Raw genomic sequence first — 19,812 nt, 5'->3', positions numbered from 1 at the left:
AAATCCCCATTTCTTCCCCATCAGCTGGGACTCGGGAGGCAGAGAATAGATGGGGACGGGGCCAGTCAGAATTTTTCCTACCGGTTCTCTGAACTACTCAAAATTTCCACTACTGGTTCTCCAGAACCGGTCAGAACCTGCTGAAACCCACCTCTGGAGTAAAAATGCAGAAACAAAATCCTTTTCTTTGAAATCCTAACGTAGCACAGGCTAATTTTGATAGGGCAGATGGGGCTAATTTTGTCTTATTACTGTAAATGTTTACCAAATCATACTGTGGTTGTTTGGGTTTGTGCTTGGGGTTATATTTAAACCTGGTCTTCGTGGTTTGTGAATAATAATTTATGGCATTCGGCATGTTTTATCATCCTAACCAATTATGGTTTGTTGAAGTAAACAAAAATGCTATTTATAACATGTTCCCAACTGGGATATGGTCCAACTACAAGGAAAATTAAGAAATAAAATCTAACAGAAATTATATCTGTCTGTCTGTGTCTATCTGTCTATCTTTTTCTATCTTTTTCTATCATCTATCTATCTATCTATCTATCTATCTATCTATCTATCTATCTATCTATCTATCTATCTATCTATCTATCTATCATCTGTGTCTATCTATCTCATCTCTTTATCTCTCTATTCATCTCTCTCTCTCTTTCTCTGATCTATCTATCTATCTACAATATCTATCTCATCTCTCTATCCATTTCTCTCTCTATTCATCTCTCTCTCTCTCTCTCTCTCTCTCTCTCTCTCTCTCTCTCTCTCTCTCTCTCTCTCTCTCTCTCTCTCTCTCCATACCTACTACATACCTACCTATCAAAATTGTTATGGTCATCCAACTCCTGGTAGTAACTCCTAATTAATTGAAGGCAATTATGTAAAATCAATATATAGCATGATATGGAACTCTTAGTGCTCTCTGAGCTTGGTTGGTTGTTTGTTTGCAGATGTTTCATTATCCAACTTAGGTAACATCATCAGCGTGAGTGAGTGTGAGGTTCACTCGCTGTTTATATACAGCAGCTAGCCCTGTCCATTTTGGTAAGGGTATGGTTTTCTCCTTGAAAGTTTCTTGATTAGAACATTGTTTTCTGCTGGATTGTTTGTCTGGTGTTAATCCCTGCTTATCTGGGTATTGGTTGCTGGAGAGGACTTTTTGTTTCTTTCTTAGTTTTTCTTCTTGCCTCTTTTTGAATAGTGCGTTGAAACTACGGTTGTGCCTGTCCATGTGTTGTGACTCCTTAATCTCCAATCCAGTTGTAACTCCTTAATCTAATACATCCTGCTTCGGTGTGGTAGCTTAGTTTGCACCTCATGCAAAGAAAAAAAAATTCTACAAATCCACAATCTCATTTTAGCCTTAATCCTTAACCTGCTATGTGAATGCAATTATACAGTAGTTAAAATATAAGTCCTCCTTAAGGTCCTCCTCCTTAAGTCCTCCTCATTTTTCCTGCTTAATCCACAAAAAAACAGATCAAGTAAAGTAGATTACAGAAACCCTACTTCTACTCAGCACACATGCGCACCAATATCCATATTGCTATCTGTATCTTACCATATGATTGTATACATGAGACCCAATCAGCCCCAATTAGTTTGTGAGGTTTAATTCTAGAAAGAAATTAGCCTTATCCCTGTCAAGGAGTTAAAATAAACAACAGTAACAACACATTCGTTTATTTCCCCTCATTCTACTTATACAGGTTGTGTGACGTTTAGACAGTGGTGGTAATGGGGGTTGTTGGTTTGATGACTCTCCTTACAAAACAACCCTTTGACATTGTTTTAAAAGTGTAAGATCCTCTTTCATCTCATTCTCAAACGGCTGTCATTGATTCTCTCCAGAGCTTCATCCAGCAATTCATACAATACATTCACTGAAAAGCCCTTGGTTTGCTTATAGTCACATGAAATCAACGGAGTAATAGAGTTGGAAGGGACCTTGGAGGTCTTCTAATCCAACCCCCTGCTCATGCAAGAGATCCTATACCATTTTTTTTTATTTGCATTTATATCCCGCCCTTCTCCGAAGACTCAGGGCGGCTTACACTATGTTAGCAATAGTCTTCATCCTATTTGTATATTTATATACAAAGTCAGCTTATTGCCCCCAACAATCTGGGTCCTCATTTTACCTACCTTATAAAGGATGGAAGGCTGAGTCAACCTTGGGCCTGGTGGGACTAGAACCTGCAGTAATTGCAGGCAGCTGCTGTTAATAACAGACTGCATTAGCATTTATTTCAGATAAATGAGTGTCCAATCTCTTCTTGAAAACTTCTAGTATTGGAGCACCCATAAATTTTGGAGGCAAGTCGTTCCACCGATTAATTGTTCTCACTGTCAGGAAATTTCTCCTTAGTTCTAAATTGCTCCTCTCCTTGATTCGTTTCCACCCGTTGCTTCTTGTCCTGCCCTCTGGTGCTTTGGAGAATAGCTGGACTCCCTCTTCTTTGGGGAAGCCCCTCAAATATTGGAAGACTGCTATCATGTCCTTCTTTTCATTAAACTAGACATACCCAATTCTTGTAATCATTCGTCATATGTTTTAGCTCCCAGTCCCCCAATCATCTTTGTTGCTCTTCTCTGCACTCTTTCTAGAGTCTCCACATCTTTTTTTTTTTTTTTAATATTGTGGTAACCAAATTCCAAGTGTGGACTTAACAAGGCATTGTAAAATAGTGCTAACTCTTTCTCTAGAAATCAGGTCAAGTGGGATTATCACTTGAGGAGCCATTTTGCCCCAACTAATCAGAACAGATGGGCGCTTGGAGGTCTTCTACTTCAGCCCCCTGCTCAAGCAGGAAACTCTATATCATTTCAAACAGGTAGTAGTCCAGCCTCTTCTTAAAAACCTCCAGGGATGAAGGACCCACAACTTCTGGAGGCAAGCTGTTCCACTGGATAATTGCTCTCATGGTTAGGAGATTTCTCCCCAATTCCAGATTGTTTCTCTCCTTGATTACCGTATTTTTCGGAGTATAAGACACGTTTTTTTTCCCTCCTAAAAGAGGCTGAGAATTTGCATCTTATACTCTGAATGTAACCCTGCCCACCAACCTCAAAACCAGCCCCAACCTCAAAATCAGCGAGCGAACTAATGTGCTGAAGGTGACCAGGCTAAGGACGCTAAATAAATAAAATAAATAGCCAGGTGAATACCTGGTAGGCAGAATATTTTTTTTCCTATTTTCCTCCCCAAAAACTAAGGTGTGTTTTATACTCCAAAAAATATGGTAGTTTCCATCCATTATTTCTTGTCCCTGCCTTCTGGTGCTTTTGGAAAATAGGTTGGCCCCCCTCTTCTTTGTGCCAGCCTCTCAAATGGGATTATCCCAGGGGTGAAATGCTCCTGGTTCAGTCCGGTTCACTCGAACCGGTAGTAAAAAAGGCTACTGATTTGCCGAAACGGTAGTAAAAAATGTAAAAAAAAAAAAAAGGTTCCAATGATCAGTAAGGCGCGATCGTCGGAACGTTTTTTTTTTTTTTTTTACTTTTTAGGCATTTTTTACTACCGGTTCTCCAGAACCAGTAGTAAAAATGCTTTTAAAAAGTAAAAAACAAATCATCAGAGTTTTACCTTTAAAAGCATTTTTTATTCATCCGAATAGGTTTCTTTAAAAGGAAAAAAAAGGCTCCGAAGATCGCATGCCACAGCTGATTACACCTCCGCCCCCGCACGCTGTTCTACCTACCCCATGTCTCCTCTTGGTGTGTACTGCGCATGCACGTCACATTTGATGCATGGTACACGCTGCGCATGCGTGCACACAGTGCATGTTTGGCAGGCGGTGTTGTGTCTCGTCCAATCTCACCTCAGCCGGGGTCTTCTTATCTGCTTCCGAACACGGAGGAATGTTCTAGTATACCTCCCGGCCCCAGCCCTGGCTCTATGCTCAGACAGGCTGAAATACCTCCAGCCCCCAGCCCTGGCTCCATGCCCAGACAGGCTGCAGAAGAAGAAATACCTCCAGCCCCCAGCTCTGGCTCCATGCCCAGGCAAACGGAGCAACTAGACCCCTCCCCCTCCTCCACAGCATGTGAGCCTGAGGGAGGTCAATTACCAACAGCTGCCGACTGGAGTGACCCCCGCGTCAGAAGACTTGATAGGCGGAGGCAACAGAAGGAAGGGAGGGGCAGGCCTGGATAAGTGCTGAGTCATGGAGCCACACTCCATGGCCTATATAAAGGATCTGCTTTTTGGCATTCTCTGAGTCAGGCAAAGTCTAAACATATCTTGCTGAAGTCACTTTCTGGTCTCCTGCCTGCCTGAGGACTTTGCTAGGACTTTCGCAGAGCTGCAGAGGTACGCCTGATTCGGATTTCCCTGACCCGGCCGTCAGCGGAGGAGTGGGACACGACAGGCGGTGCATGCGCAGCCAGCAAACCGGTTCAGATTTCACCACTGGATTAGCCCACCCGACACGTTCCAGTAGAAGGGGCTTGTTGCTGCAGACCCCACCTGTTAAGGAATTTCCTGGTGGGTTTGAGGAGAAAAACCTTTCCTTTGGTGGCACCTGGCCTAATGAACATTCTCCCATTGGAAGTGAGATCTGCTTCAACCTACCTGGCCTTCAGGGAGAGCCTCAAAATTGCCTTTTCAGGTTCACTTAGATGGGGGTGCTATTTGCTAGAAGTGTTTTATGGGGTAGGAAGAATTCTAGAAGTTGAATTCCACTGAAAGTTGGCACGGTTGAGAAACACTCTCTGAAGGCCTCAGAGTATTCTTTCACACAGCAGACAGTGACTGGAGCCCTGGGGGAGATGGACATTAAGCAGCTATTGATCAAGCTCAAGTCAGAGCCTTATACTAAAGTGACCCAAGAGGTTAATTGTTGCTGGGGTCAGTAGGAGACTGGATCGTGCAATGAATGAGAAGGCTGCAGGGCACAGGAGGGAGGGGCTTCGTGGAGGAAATTTAGTATTCAGAACAAAGAGGAAATTAAATTGGATTTTTGAGCAAAATTCTTCCAGCTCTTGCCCCACTAAATCCAGATCTTCTATTTCTGTGTGAATGCAAATACACAACACCCACCTAGCTCCCTTCAAAAGTGTTGCAACTGTAGCATTTCCAACTTGCTTGTTGAGAAGCATTTATTTTTCGTCGGGTTCCAACAACCCGATTAAGTTGCCGTAAGTGGGAAGAGATTCATCTTAGCTGGACCCGAAGTCATGATGGCTCAGTGGTGAAAGACACTGAGCTTGTCAGCTGTGGAAAGCTTGACAGCCCAGATTCGAGACCCGAGCGCCGCGTGACGGGTTGAGCTCCCATTCCTTGCTCCAGCTCCTGCCTACCTAGCAGTTTCAAAAGCATGTAAACGCGAGTAGATAAATAAGTACCACTTTGTTGGGAAGGTAACAGCATTTCGTGTGACTTGGCATATAGTTCATGCTGGCAAATGTCTTTGGACAATGTTGGCTTCCTCAACTAAGCAACAGAGATGAGTACCATGCCTTAGAATTGAATTGAGTGGACAGGGGAAACTTTTACCTTAACGATTAGCTAGGGCAGCAGACCCTACCTTTGCCACTTTAAGAGGACTATTTAAAACATTCAACTCAGAAAATCTGAAGCCAAAATGACAAATAAAACACATCTCAGCTCCTTCCAAGACACTTGTGGATCTTGTCAGTCAAAGATGGTGCAAATGACATATGCAGTATATACCATACTTTCGGATTATAAGAAGCACCAGAGTATAAGACACACCTTAGGATTTGGGGAGGAAAATAGGGGGGGGGGAAAGTTCTACCTACCAGCTATTCATCTGGCTAGCGTCCTTAGTCTGATCAGCTTCAGCACATTAGTTTGCTGGTTTTGAGCATGCGCGCACAGGTTGGGGATAAAAACAGCTTCTAAAGCACAGCTGATCATTGGAGGGAGCTTCAGTGAAGCTTGGAAGGGGTAAGAGAAGGCAGCAGCTGTTCTGGGTAGCCATTTTGGGTACCATGTGTTGCATTTTCAGCCTCCAAACGCATCATATTTTCGGGTGGCGATAGACAACGTTGTGCTTGGGCAATTCCTGCAGCCTTGAAGGGCTTTCAAATGGAGCGTTTGGAGGCTGAAAATGTGATGCACGGAGTCCAAAAACACAAGCCATTGTCAGTGGCAATCTCTGCAGACAGGAAGAGGACATAATGGAGGCCGATGAGTGGGGGCCGGTGGGTGGGCGGGGCTACATTTGGAGTATAAGATGCACCCAAATTTTCAGCCTCTTTTGGGGGGGGGAAATGCGTCTTATACTCCAAAAAATATGGTAACACCTCAACCACCACTGCCCATCCTCTAGCCACAATTACAGATACGTGTCTGCTACACAAGGAAAGAACCAATGAACTTGTCGTGGTTAGTTCACACATTGCCTTAAAGCCCACCCTTTATTTAACTATCATTGGTTGAATAACCTACAATGCTAAGCCTGCTAAGCTACTTCTCCCATTGGAAGTGAGATCTGCTTCCATCTATCTGGCCTTTAGGAAGAGCCTCAAAATTGCCTTTTCAGGTTGACTTAGATGGGGGTGCTATTTGCTAGAAGTGTTTTATGGGGTAGGAAGAATTCTAGAAGTTGAATTCCACTGAAAGTTGGCACGGTTGAGAAACACCCTCTGAAGGCCTCAGAGTATTCTTTCACACAGCAGACAGTGACTGGAGCCCTGGGGGAGATGGACATTAAGCAGCTATTGATCAAGCTCAAGTCAGAGCCTTATACTAAAGTGACCCAAGAGGTTAATTGCTGCTGGGGTCAGGAGGAGACTGGATCGTGCAATGAATGAGAAGGCTGCAGGGCACAGGAGGGAGGGGCTTCGTGGAGGAAATTTAGTATTCAGAACAAAGAGGAAATTAAATTGGATTTTTGAGCAAAATTCTTCCAGCTCTTGCCCCACTAAATCCAGATCTTCTATTTCTGTGTGAATGCAAATACACAACACCCACCTAGCTCCCTTCAAAAGTGTTGCAACTGTAGCATTTCCAACTTGCTTGTTGAGAAGCATTTATTTTTCATCGGGTTCCAACAACCCGATTAAGTTGCCGTAAGTGGGAAGAGATTCATCTTAGCTGGACCCGAAGTCATGATGGCTCAGTGGTGAAAGACACTGAGCTTGTCAGCTGTGGAAAGCTTGACAGCCCAGATTCGAGACCCGAGTGCCACGTGACGGGTTGAGCTCCCATTCCTTGCTCCAGCTCCTGCCTACCTAGCAGTTTCAAAAGCATGTAAATGCGAGTAGATAAATAAGTACCACTTTGTTGGGAAGGTAACAGCATTTCATGTGACTTGGCATATAGTTCATGCTGGCAAATGTCTTTGGACAATGTTGGCTTCCTCAACTAAGCAACGGAGATGAGTACCACGCCTTAGAATTGAATTGACTGGACAGGGGAAACTTTTACCTTAATGATTAGCCAGGGCAGCAGACCCTACCTTTGCCACTTTAAGAGGACTATTTAAAACATTCAACTCAGAAAATCTGAAGCCAAAATGACAAATAAACACATCTCAGCTCCTTCCAAGACACTTGTGGATCTTGTCAGTCAAAGATGGTGCAAATGACATATGCAGTATATACCATACTTTTCGGATTATAAGAAGCACCAGAGTATAAGACACACCTTAGGATTTGGGGAGGAAAATAGGGGGGAAGTTCTACCTACCAGGTATTCATCTGGCTAGCGCCCTTAGTCTGATCAGCTTCAGCACATTAGTTTGCTGGTTTTGAGCACAGGTTGGGGATAAAACAGCTTCTGGGTTGAAGGGATAAAAGCAGCTGTTCTGGGTAGCCATTTTGGGTACCATGTGTTGCATTTTCAGCCTCAAACGCATCATATTTTTCGGTGGCGATATACAATGTTGTGCTTGGCAATTCCCCAGCCTTGAAGGGCTTTCAAATGGAGCGTTGAGGCTGAAAATGTGATGCGGAGTCCAAAACACAAGCCATTGTCAGTGGCAATCTCTGCAGACAGGAAGAGGACATAATGGAGGCCGACATGGTGGGGGGCAGGTATGGGGCTACATTTGGAGTATAAGACACGTTTTTTTTCCCTCCTAAAAGAGGCTGAGAATTTGCATCTTATACTCTGAATGTAACCCCGCCCACCTGCTGGTCCCCACCCTTCTTCTTCTGCGCATCCTTTTCCTGGCTGCAGAGATTGCCACTGACAATGGCTTGTGTTTTTGGGCTCTGCGCATCACGTTTTCAGCCTCCAAACACTCCGTTTGAGAGTCCTTCAAGGCTGCGGGGATCGCCAAAGCACATCGCCGCTGATTGACGCCCAAAAATGCGATGCATTTGGAGGCTGAAAACGTGACGCACGGTGCCCAAAATGGCTACCTGGAACAGCTGCTGCCTTCTCTTACCCCTTCCGCGCTTCGCCTGCTTTAGTCACTGGAGCTCCCTCTGATGATCAGCTGTGCTTTTGAAGCTGCTTTTCAGCCCCAGTGCAGCACTTGCGAGATCTTCTGAGCTTTGCCTGCTTTTCTAATTGCTGCTCTCTCCGACCATCAGCGGTGCTTTAGAAGCTGTTTTTAAGCCCCAACCAGCCCCAACCTCAAAATCAGCGAGCGAACTAATGTGCTGAAGGTGACCAGGCTAAGGACGCTAGCCAGGTGAATACCTGGTAGGCAGAATATTTTTTTTCCTATTTTCCTCCCCAAAAACTAAGGTGTGTTTTATACTCCAAAAAATATGGTAACACCTCAACCACCACTGCCCATCCTCTAGCCACCATTACAGATATGTGTGTGCTACACAAGGAAAGAACCAATGAACTTGTCGTGGTTAGTTCACACATTGCCTTAAAGCCCACCCTTTATTTAACCATCATTGGTTGAATAACCTACAATGCTAAGCCTGCTAAGCTACTTCTACCACGTTGGAGATCTGTAGAGTCTAGGCAAGTGATGAAACGAGATTCACATTCGGATGAAACCCGTGTTGTGAAACACAAGCTCCATCTCTTTTTGTACATGCGTAGGAGGTCACATGGATGGAGATCAGGGCGACGCTTATGCTTGAATGATTTAGGGCAGTTCCTCACTCTCCGTTCAAGAGCTACTGTGGTGCAGTTGAGAAGACGTTGAACTAAGAAGATGAGCAGAGCAGAAGTGGGCAAATCTGGCTTCATGTCCCCTCTCAGCTAGAGAAGTGCTTTGGAGCAGGGGTCTCCAGCCTTGGCAACTTTAAGACTTGTGGACTTCAACTCCCAGAAGTAAAGCTGGCTGGGCGACTTAGGCCAATCACTAGGAGACCATTAGTTCTAGTTCCACCTCAGGCTATGAAAGATGGCTGGGAGACTTTGGGCCAATCACCAGGAGACTGAATTTTAATACAAATTTAGGCATGAAAGCTGGCTGGGTGATTTAGGCCAATCACTAGGAGACGATGAGTTCTCGTCCCTCTTTAGGCCTGAAAGCCGGTTGGGTGACTTTGGACCAATCACCCTGGAGACTGTGAGTTCTAGTTCCACCTCAGGCTATGAAAGATGGCTGGGAGACTTTGGGCCAATCACCCTGGAGACTGTGAGTTCTAGTTCCACCTCAGGCTATGAAAGATGGCTGGGAGACTTTGGGCCAATCACCAGGAGACTGAATTTTAATACAAATTTAGGCATGAAAGCTGGCTGGGAGACTTTGGACCAATCACCAAGAGACTGTGAATTTTAATCCCAATTTAGGCATGAAAGCTGGCTGGGTGACTTAGGCCAATCACCAGGAGACAGTGAGTTCTAGGTCCCACCTAAATAATGATTTCAATTTTCCGAATTCGCCAGCCAGCATAGGAAATTTAGACTTCACACATCACCCTAACTCTCATACGGTTTATCTGATTTCTAGTTGAATGTACTACACTGACATCAGCCATGGTAACCTCTACACCATGGCTTGTGACTTGGCAAGCAAATGACCCCAGTCAATAATATCATTCAACAAACAGCGGTTTTAAAATGTCTTCTCATGATGAATGAACCCATTTGGTGTCTGTACACAGATCGCTTTGTATTGTGCAAGAACAGCCCAGACAAAGTGCAAAAACTGATCTCCGGCTCTGGTTGAAAAAGGCATTATTTACTGAAGTTTTTTCTTCTTCCTCTCAGGACAGTGAACTTTTGACGTTTAACATCTCCCAACACCAGTCGTGGTGGAGTGAGAATGGTCCTGGTTGCGTAAGGAAGGAGACGCCCATGATCGGCATCAAAGGTCTGGACAGCCATTCGTACGTCTCGGTGATCGGTTGCGCGTTGGAGTACCGTTACATTGAGGTCATGCACAGCGCCCTGCAGATTCTGGTGGCGGTGAGTAGACCCTTTGGGTTCTTGACTTACGAAGCCTTGGAGAAGCAGCACACGGGTGTAAGAGGTGTTCTTTCCTCAACGGAGTTTAATGAAATAAAACCTCAAGAGGAAAATTCATCATCATCATCTTTTAACGACCCCATAATCTCTTGCGGGGTGGAGTCTGGGCAACTGAACGGAGCTGAGTGTTTACTGGCCAGATGCCCTTCCTGTCACCAATGCGGAGTTATGTTCAGCGGATAAATTCTCAGTGTGCCCAGAGAGAGAAATATCTGCCTCTACCTATGATCGAACTCACAACCTCCTGATTGTGAGGCAAGAGCTCCACCTCTAGGCCATCACATCACTCCCAAGGTCAGGAGGAAAATTGGGGGGGGGGAAAGGTCTACCAATGTAGACAAAAAACACTCCTATCGTCTGTCTGTCTATCAAATTAATTAATTAATTAATGAGCCCTGCTGGTGAGTTAGGGTGATTTTTTAAATTTTTTTTATTTACATTTATACCCCGCCCTTCTCCGAAGACTCAGGGCAGCTTACATTGTATAAGGCAATAGTCTCATCCTATTTGTATATTTTTTTTATATACAAAGTCAACTTATTGCCCCCCCAACAATCTGGGTCCTCATTTTACCTACCTTATAAAGGATGGAAGGCTGAGTCAACCTTGGGCCTTGGTGGGACTTGAGCCTGCAGTAATTGCAGGCAGCTGTGTTTAATAACAGGCTTCTTACAGTCTGGGCCACACCGCGGCCCCTGATGTGTAAAGCCTAAATTCCCCATGTCCCAAAGGTATTTTTTCAAGAGGCAACTGGACTTTCTGGTTTTCTTTTGAAGATCTTTTGCTTCTTATCCAAGAAGTTTCTTCAGTTCTGATTGGAAGGTGGGGAATGGAAGGATTTATACTCCTTGCAGACAGCTGGTCATTTGCATTCTTTTAGTGAGTTGTTGAGGCCACCTGGAGGTTTATCTGTGTCCTCCTGAGTGGTGCAAATGGGTGTGGAACTTTCTTGGAACTGCTTGAAAGGACTGTGTTGTAGATTGGAGCTAGATGATGTCGTATCCCTCCCCCTCTGTGGAGAGACGGCTGTTCAGTTTTGACATAGATGGCCTCTTTGACCCCTCTTTCAAACCAGCGGTCCTCTCTGTCCAAAATATGGACTTTGCCAGTCTTCAGAAGAGTGGCCTTTGTCTTTTAAATGCAGATGGACTGCTGAATCCAGTCCTGATGGGTTTGTGTCCTGTGCTGCGCCGTGCGTTTGTGAAGTGGTTGTTTTGTTTCCCCAATGTACAGATCTGCAGATTTGAGACTGAGAATTTCCACAGACATTTAAATTCCCCATGCTGTCTGGGGAATTCAGAAAATTGAAGTCATTAACTAAGATGAAACTAGAATTCACCGTCTCCTGGTGACTGGGGCCTGCTATCTCCATTGGAAGTTGGTTCCAAGCTTCCACTGCTCTTTCTGTGAACTAAGTTTGAAGTTATGCCTCCGTGTTCTTGATAGAATAGAATAGAATAGAATTTTATTGGCCAAGTGTGATTGGACACACAAGGAATTTGTCTTGGAATAGAATAGAATAGAATAGAATAGAATAGAATAGAATAGAATAGAATAGAACAGAACAGAATTTTTTATTGGCCAAGTATGATTGGACACACAAGGAATTTGTCTTGGTGCATATGCTCTCAGCATATACATAAAAGAATACATAAAAGAAAAGATACCTTCATCAAGGTACAACATTTACAACACAATTGATGGTCAATATATCAATATAAATCATAAGGATTGCCAGCAACAAAGTTACAGTCATACAGTCATAATTATTATTCATTCCCTTAATATATTTAAAGGGTTCAGTCATGTCCCCAACGGTCCCTTCTATCCTCCAGGCTGTACATATTCAGTTCCTCAAATCCAGTGGTGGGATTCAAATAATTGAATAACTGGTCCTAATGACTGGCTGGGTGGGTGTGGCCAGCGGGTGTGACAGGCAGAACTCGGCCTCCTGCACCTCCCCGGGCACAAAAATGGGCTGCGGGGTTGGGGGATGCGATGCTCTCCGCACCCCGTTTTGGGACTATTAGGCCTCCCTGCACTTACTTGGGAGCCCAAATGGGGCACGTGGGGACTCCTGGAAGGAGCGGGGAGGGGCGAGGCCAGCCAGCAATTGAACTACCAGTTCGCCCGAACCGGCCCGAACCGGCTGAATCCCACCACTGCTCAAATCTCTCCTGATTACGTATTGTCCCTCAGACTTTCTGCCATCTTTGTTGCCCGTCTCTGGACTCATTCAACCTTATCGATATCTTTTTTTTAAAGTGAGATCTTCTAATAGAGATCCAGCCATTTTCCTCGAACAACGTTGTTCACGTGATGACATCCTGTGGTATTTAATAGGCCTTCCTGAATAACGGACACCCTTTCCCTCAACTAATTGGTTAAAACCAAGTTTTGCTGTCCTTAATTTAGCATTCTAATGCTTTCCAGTCTAGTGAAGAATAGAATAGAATAGAATTTTTATTGGCCAAGTGTGATTGGACACACAAAGAATTTGTCTTGGTGCAGATGCTCTCAGTGTACATAAAAGAAAAGATTCGTTCATCAAGGTACAACATTTACAACACAAATGATGATCAATATATCAATATAAATCTTAAGGATTGCCAGCAACAAGTTACAGTCATACAGTCATAAGTGGAAAGAGATTGGTGATGGGAACGATGAGAAGATTAATAGTAGTGCAGATTCAGTAAATAGTCTGACAGTGTTGATGGAATTATTTGTTTAGCAGTGATGGCCTTCGGGAAAAAACTGTTCTTGTGTCTAGTTGTTCTGGTGTGCAGTGCTCTATAGCGTCGTTTTGAGGGTAGGAGTTGAAACAGTTTATGTCCAGGATGCAAGGGATCGGCAAATATTTTCACGGCCCTCTTCTTGATTCGTGCAGTATACAGGTCCTCAATGGAAGGTTTGAGTATATCTATACACAACTCTCTCTTTCTTTCTCTCTCTCTTTGTGTGTGTGAGAGAGAGTGAACGTAGATGTGCGTGAATTTGAATCTTAAATTTAGTAGACTCAGGCGAATCAAGGGAAGAAAGCAAGGATACGCTCCCTAAATGTGGTAATTTTATGGTGGCTACCTGCCCATCGTTTCTGGGGTTGTTCCTTTTTTTAATCTGTTACAAGCAGTGGAACCATATGGCACGTCAAACCGTATTTCTTTTGATGCGCTCTTTGTTTATTGTTCAGCAAAAACTGGGGGGAAAATATTATTTCCTCCAGATCTGCAACCTCAAAGCATTGTCACCACATCCCTTGTTTTTTGAAAAATCCTCTTTTACAAACAGAATAACAAGTTGGAAGAGACGGTTGAAGGTCTTCTAGTCCAACCCTCTGCTCAGGCAGGAAGCCCTATACCATTTCAGACAAATGGTTGTCCAATTTCTTCTTAAAAACCTCCAGTGTTGGAGCCCTCACAACTTCTAGTGGCAAGTTGTTCCACTGGTCAATTGTTCTGTCAGGAAATTTCTCCTTGTTTCTAGGTTGCGTCTCTCCATGATTAGTTTCCATCCATTGCTTCTCATGCTGCCTTCAGGTGCTTTGGAGAATAAGATAATAATAATAATAATAATAATAATAATAATAATAATAATAATAATAACAACAACAACAACAACAACAACAACAACAACAACAACAACAACAACAACAACAACAGAGTTGGAAGGGACCTTGGAGGCCTTCTAGTCCAACCACCTGCCCAGGCAGGAAACCCTACACCACTTCAGACAGATGGTTATCCAACATTTTCTTTAAAATTTCCAGTGTTGGAGCATTCGCAACTTCTGTAGGCAAGTCGTTCCACTGATTAATTGTTCTAACTGTCAGGAAATTTCTCCTTAGTTCTAAGTTGCTTCTTTCCTTGATCAGTTTTCACCCATTGCTTCTTGTTCTACCCTCAGGTGCTTTGGAGAATAGCTTGACTCCCTCTTCTTTGTGGCAACCCCTGAGATATTGGAAGACTGCTATCATGTCTCCCCTAGTCCTTCTTTTTATTAAACTAGACATACCGAGTTCCTGCAACCGTTCTTCATATGTTTTAGCCTCCAGTCCCCTAATCATCTTTGTTGCTCTTCTCTGCACTCTTTCTAGAGTCTCAGCATCTTTTTTACATCGTGGCTACCAAAACTGAATATAATATTCCAAGTGTGGCCTTCCCAAGGCATTATAAAGTGGTATTAACACTTCACGTGATCTTGATTCTATCCCTCTTTTTATGCAGCCCAGAACTGTGTGGGCTTTTTTGGCAGCTGCTGGCTCATATCTAAATGGTTGTCCACTAGGACTCCAAGATCCCTCTCACAGGTACTGCTATTGAGCAAGGTACCACATATACGGTACCTGTGCATTTTGTTTTTTGTTGACCCTCTCTTTTCCGTGGCAGCCCCTTAAATGTACCCAACAAGCAGAGACGTGGAGACTTAAAACAGTTTCCAAATATTTGCATCCTTGCAAGCAAATTTCTGAGTTTCGTAGTTCTTTTTCCAGCTCAGATTAAATCCAGGTCTACAAAATCACAGTTGTTTGGTCCCTGTCAACTTCAAAATGGATGTAGCAGCCGTCTTTTCGTTTTTTCAGCTGGCCACATAGAATGGGAGGGGAAAAGAGGTTTGGAATGTCAGACCAGACAATAACAATAGATCCTCCCATGGGAACCAAGGTCTTCTCAACAGGTGCTGGGCAGAGACTGGAAGAATTTGCCAGGGAGATGCCGGAACACCAGTGGGGGTTGCTACCGGTTCGCAACGGATCGGGCGAACCGGTAGCGGCAGCAGCAGGCTCTGCCCACCTTCTCGGACGCTTCTGCACAACCATGCATGCGCCCACGAGCAAACCAATAGCGATGGGTTTTGAAAGCCGCCCCTGCAGAACACCTACAGTAATTGGATAATGTGACCTGTGGCAACGAGGGAAGGGAATATCTATCCGTTAAGTATACTAAAATTACGGGAAATGGTTAGAACTAGTTTTGCTTTCATGTATGCCGAACTGAAGTGGTATAGGATTTCCTGCCTAAGCAAGGGGGGGGTTGGATTAGAAGACCTCAAGGTCCCTTCCAACTCTGTTATTCTGTTCTGAAATGATGTACTCAATAAAACACTTCTTTGAGTAACCCGATCGACTCGGAGTGCTGACTCAGTTGGTGTTGTGCCTCGCCCGCCCCCCTCTCCGCAGCCAGGCCCCTCTCATCTCCTGTTATCTCAGCCAGAGACTGATAGTGCAGATGAATGGCCTGGCATGCCTCCAGCCCCCAGTCCTGGCACCATGCCCGGACAGACTGAGCAAATCAACCCGCCCCCACAGCGTGTGAGCATGAGGAGCATGAAGCCAGTCACGAGCTAGAATTGCCGGCAGCTGGAGGGTGGACAGATCCACGCTTCCGGAGAATAGAGAGGCGACGTCAGCAAAAGGAAGGGAGGGGCAGGCCTGGATAAGTGCTGAGTCATGGAGCCACACCCCATGGCCTATATAAAGGATCTGCTTTCTGGCATTCTTTGAGTCAGGCAAAGTCTAATCTGGTTGCTGAAGTCACACCTTGGATTCCTGCCTGCCCTGAGAACTCTGACAGGACTTTGGCAAAGCTGCAGAGGCTTCGTGGCCACGTTTGTGACAGACTTTCCAGACCCGGCCGTCAGAGGAGAAGTGGGACATGACAGTTGGGTTCATCAGTCAACCTTGACAGCCCCCTCCTATACAGAAGATGAGGCTTTTTAGAATTTATAATTTATAGTAACAGAGTTGGAAGGGACCTTGCAGGTCATCTAGTCCAACCGCCCCACCCACTCAGGAGACCCTATTTTATTTCTGACAGATGGCAGTCTAGGCTCTTCTTGAAAACTTCCAGTGCTGAAGCTCCCACAACTTCCGAAGGCAACCTCTGTTCCATTGACGGATTGTCCTCACTATCAGAAAATGTCTCCTTATTTCCAAGTTGAATCTCTCCTTGTTCAGTTTCCATCCATTATTCCTTATCTGGCCTTCAGGTGCTTTGGGAAATAGGTTGACCGCCTCCCCTCTGGCAGCCCTTAAATGTACCCAACAAGCAGAGACGTGGAGACTTAAAACAGTTTCCAACTATTTGCATCCTTGCAAGCAAATTTCTGACTTTCGTAGTTCTTTTTCCAGCTCAGATTAAATCCAGGTCTACAAAATCACAGTTGTTTGGTCCCTGTCAACTTCAAAATGGATGTAGCAGCCGTCTTTTCGTTTTTTCAGCTGGCCACATAGAATGGGAGGGGAAAAGAGGTTTGAAATGTCAGACCAGACAATAACAATAGATCCTCCCATGGGAACCAAGGTCTTCTCAACAGGTGCTGGGCAGAGACTGGAAGAATTTGCCAGGGAGATGCCGGAACACCAGTGGTGGGTTGCTACCGGTTCGCAACGGATCGGGCGAACCGGTAGCGGCAGCAGCAGGCTCTGCCCACCTTCTCGGACGCTTCTGCGCAACCATGCATGCGCCCACGAGCAAACCAATAGCGATGCGTTTTGAAAGCCGCCCCTGCAGAACACCTACAGTAATTGGACAATGTGACCTGTGGCAACGAGGGAAGGAAATATCTATCCGTTAAGTATACTAAAATTACGGGAAATGGTTAGAACTAGTTTTGCTTTCATGTATGCCGAACTGAAGTGGTATAGGATTTCCTGCCTAAGCAGGGGGGGGTTGGATTAGAAGACCTCAAAGTCCCTTCCAACTCTGTTATTCTGTTCTGAAATGATGTACTCAATAAAACACTTCTTTGAGTAACCCGATCGACTCGGAGTGCTGACTCAGTTGGTGTTGTGCCTCGCCCGCCCCCCTCTCCGCAGCCAGGCCCCTCTCATCTCCTGTTATCTCAGCCAGAGACTGATAGTGCAGATGAATGGCCTGGCATGCCTCCAGCCCCCAGTCCTGGCACCATGCCCAGACAGACGGAGCAAATAACCCCCCCCCATAGCGTGTGAGCATGAGGAGCATGAAGCCAATCATGAGCTAGAATTGCCGGCAGTTGGAGGGTAGACAGATCCACGCTTCCGGAGAATGGAGAGGCGATGTCAGAAAAAGGAAGGGAGGGGCAGGCCTGGATAAGTGCTGAGTCATGGAGCCACACCCCATGGCCTATATAAAGGATCTGCTTTCTGGCATTCTTTGAGTCAGGCAAAGTCTAATCTGGTTGCTGAAGTCACACCTTGGATTCCTGCCTGCCCTGAGAACTCTGACAGGACTTTGGCAAAGCTGCAGAGGCTTCGTGGCCACGTTTGTGACAGACTTTCCAGACCCGGCCGTCAGAGGAGGAGTGGGACATGACAGTTGGGTTCATCAGTCAACCTTGACAGCCCCCTCCTATACAGAAGATGAGGCTTTTTAGAATTTATAATTTATAGTAACAGAGTTGGAAGGGACCTTGCAGGTCATCTAGTCCAACCGCCCCACCCACTCAGGAGACCCTATTTTATTTCTGACAGATGGCAGTCTAGGCTCTTCTTGAAAGCTTCCAGTGCTGAAGCTCCCACAACTTCCGAAGGCAACCTCTGTTCCATTGACGGATTGTCCTTACTATCAGAAAATGTCTCCTTATTTCCAAGTTGAATCTCTCCTTGTTCAGTTTCCATCCATTATTCCTTATCTGGCCTTCAGGTGCTTTGGGAAATAGGTTGACCGCCTCCCCTCTGTGGCAGCCCCTCAAATATTGGAAGTGCTGTCATGTCTCCCCTGGTCCTTCTCTTAAGAGAAGCAGAGCTTATCTAAAAGTGCCCCTCCCTTAAGAAAAACACCCGCTCCCAGACCAATCTGCTCCTAGAAGCATTTCCTGTGGATAGATACATCAAGTTCTTTATGAACAGTCTTTCCAGTTGAAATATTTATGGGTGAGTAGAAGAGAGGCAACTGAGGAAGGGAGGAGGCAATCCAATTAGGCTAAACTTGTATGTTTTCTCCCTCAGGATATAATACTAATAAAGTACTCTGCCTGAAAACAATGCTCTTTGTTATTTCCACAGCCGCGCTTCACGCCTGGCTTCTGTTCTTGGAGCGGCAAGCAGGTGATTCAAAAATTGCCATCCGTACCACACCATCTGTGTTCACCCAGCCCTTCCGTTCTGAATTCTTTTATTTTTCACAACTGCTGCATCACTTCAATTGGTGATATAGAACAGAACAGAACAGAACAGATTAGATTAGATTAACAGAGTTGGAAGAGACCTTGTAGGTCATCTAGTCCAACCCCCTGCCTAAGCAGGAGAACAGAATAGAATAGAATAGAATAGAATAGAAGAGAAGAGAAGAGAAGAGAAGAGAAGAGAAGAGAAGAGAAGAGAAGAGAATAACAGAGGTGGAAGGGACCTTGGAAGTCTTCTACTCCAACCCCCTGCTTAGGCAGGAAACCCCCATACAATTTAAAGACAAATGGTTATCCAATATTTTCTTAAAAAATTCCAGTGTTGGAGCATTCACAACTTCTGCTGGCAAGTTGTTCCACTGATTAATTGTTCTCACTGTCAGGAAATTTCTCCTTAGTTCTAGGTTGCTTCTCTCCTTGATTAATTTCCACCCATTGCTTCTTGTTCTACCCTCGGGTGCTTTGGAGAATAGTTTGAGTCCCTCTTCTCTGTGGCAACCCCTGAGATATTGGAAGACTGCTATCATGTCTCCCTTTGTCCTTCTCTTCATTAAACTAGCCTCTGATTATGTTGGTTGCTTTCCAAACCTTATTTCCACCATCAGCAATATGCTGTAGGCATCATTTGCCTGTAAATATAAACGTCTAAGAATAGTTGAGACATTTGGCAGACTGCAAGAAATGTACAGTTCCTTTATGTACAAACCATATGTGAATTCAGGAGTAATCTTCCCCTCCTCCCCCCCCCTCCTCCTCCTTGTAAGAATGAACATAACAGGTAGGTCTCAATTAGTGGACTTAATGAATCCCACAAAAAGATTGCATGATTTGAATTCACACCATTCAAATTATATTTCCATAGAAAAACTGGCAACGGATTCCAGCTTGACAGAAATAGGCAATGAAAAATTTTAAACGTAAGATGCACACACACGCACATATTGTATATTAATTATTGAAACATTGCAGGGAAAAAATATACATTTCTGGTTAATGAAGTCATAGAATAGTTATAGACATCCAAATTTTAAAAAAAAGAAATTCTCCCATAAATTTAGGCGTCCAACATCTTGTTCTCATTCAGGATTGCTGTGACGATTTCGTGACATTTAATTATATCAAATGTTTGCTCCAAGTGGATTCTTTTTTTTAAAAAAAAACAACAACCCAAAACTTGCACTTTTGTCCTTCGATGGAATCTTGTTGTGTCTTGCCCGCTCTCACCGCAGCCAGGGTCTGCTTATCTGCTTCCGAACGCTGAAGAATGTCCTCCCGGCCCCAGCCCTGGCTCCATGCCTAAGCAGGCTGCAGAGGAGGGAGCACCCCCCGGCCCCAGCCCTGGCTCCATG

General features: G+C 44.7%; 1 protein-coding gene across 2 annotated transcripts in view; it reads left to right on the top strand.

The window, feature by feature from the left end:
* The window catches only part of NKAIN4 (sodium/potassium transporting ATPase interacting 4), a 217,547-nt gene that overhangs the window by 118,871 nt on the left and 78,864 nt on the right, over window positions 1-19,812 (top strand). For both annotated transcript variants that reach the window (XM_058174290.1, XM_058174289.1), the window contains exon 4: window positions 10,100-10,297. In XM_058174290.1, coding sequence (XP_058030273.1) covers window positions 10,100-10,297 — 198 coding nt within the window. The remainder of the gene's footprint in view (window positions 1-10,099; window positions 10,298-19,812) is intronic.

The sequence above is a fragment of the Ahaetulla prasina genome, chromosome 3, assembly GCF_028640845.1.
Source record: "Ahaetulla prasina isolate Xishuangbanna chromosome 3, ASM2864084v1, whole genome shotgun sequence".
NCBI classification, from domain to species: Eukaryota; Metazoa; Chordata; class Lepidosauria; order Squamata; family Colubridae; genus Ahaetulla; species Ahaetulla prasina.
The sequence above is the reverse complement of the archived record's forward strand: the minus strand, read 5'-3'. Positions and strand labels throughout refer to the sequence as shown.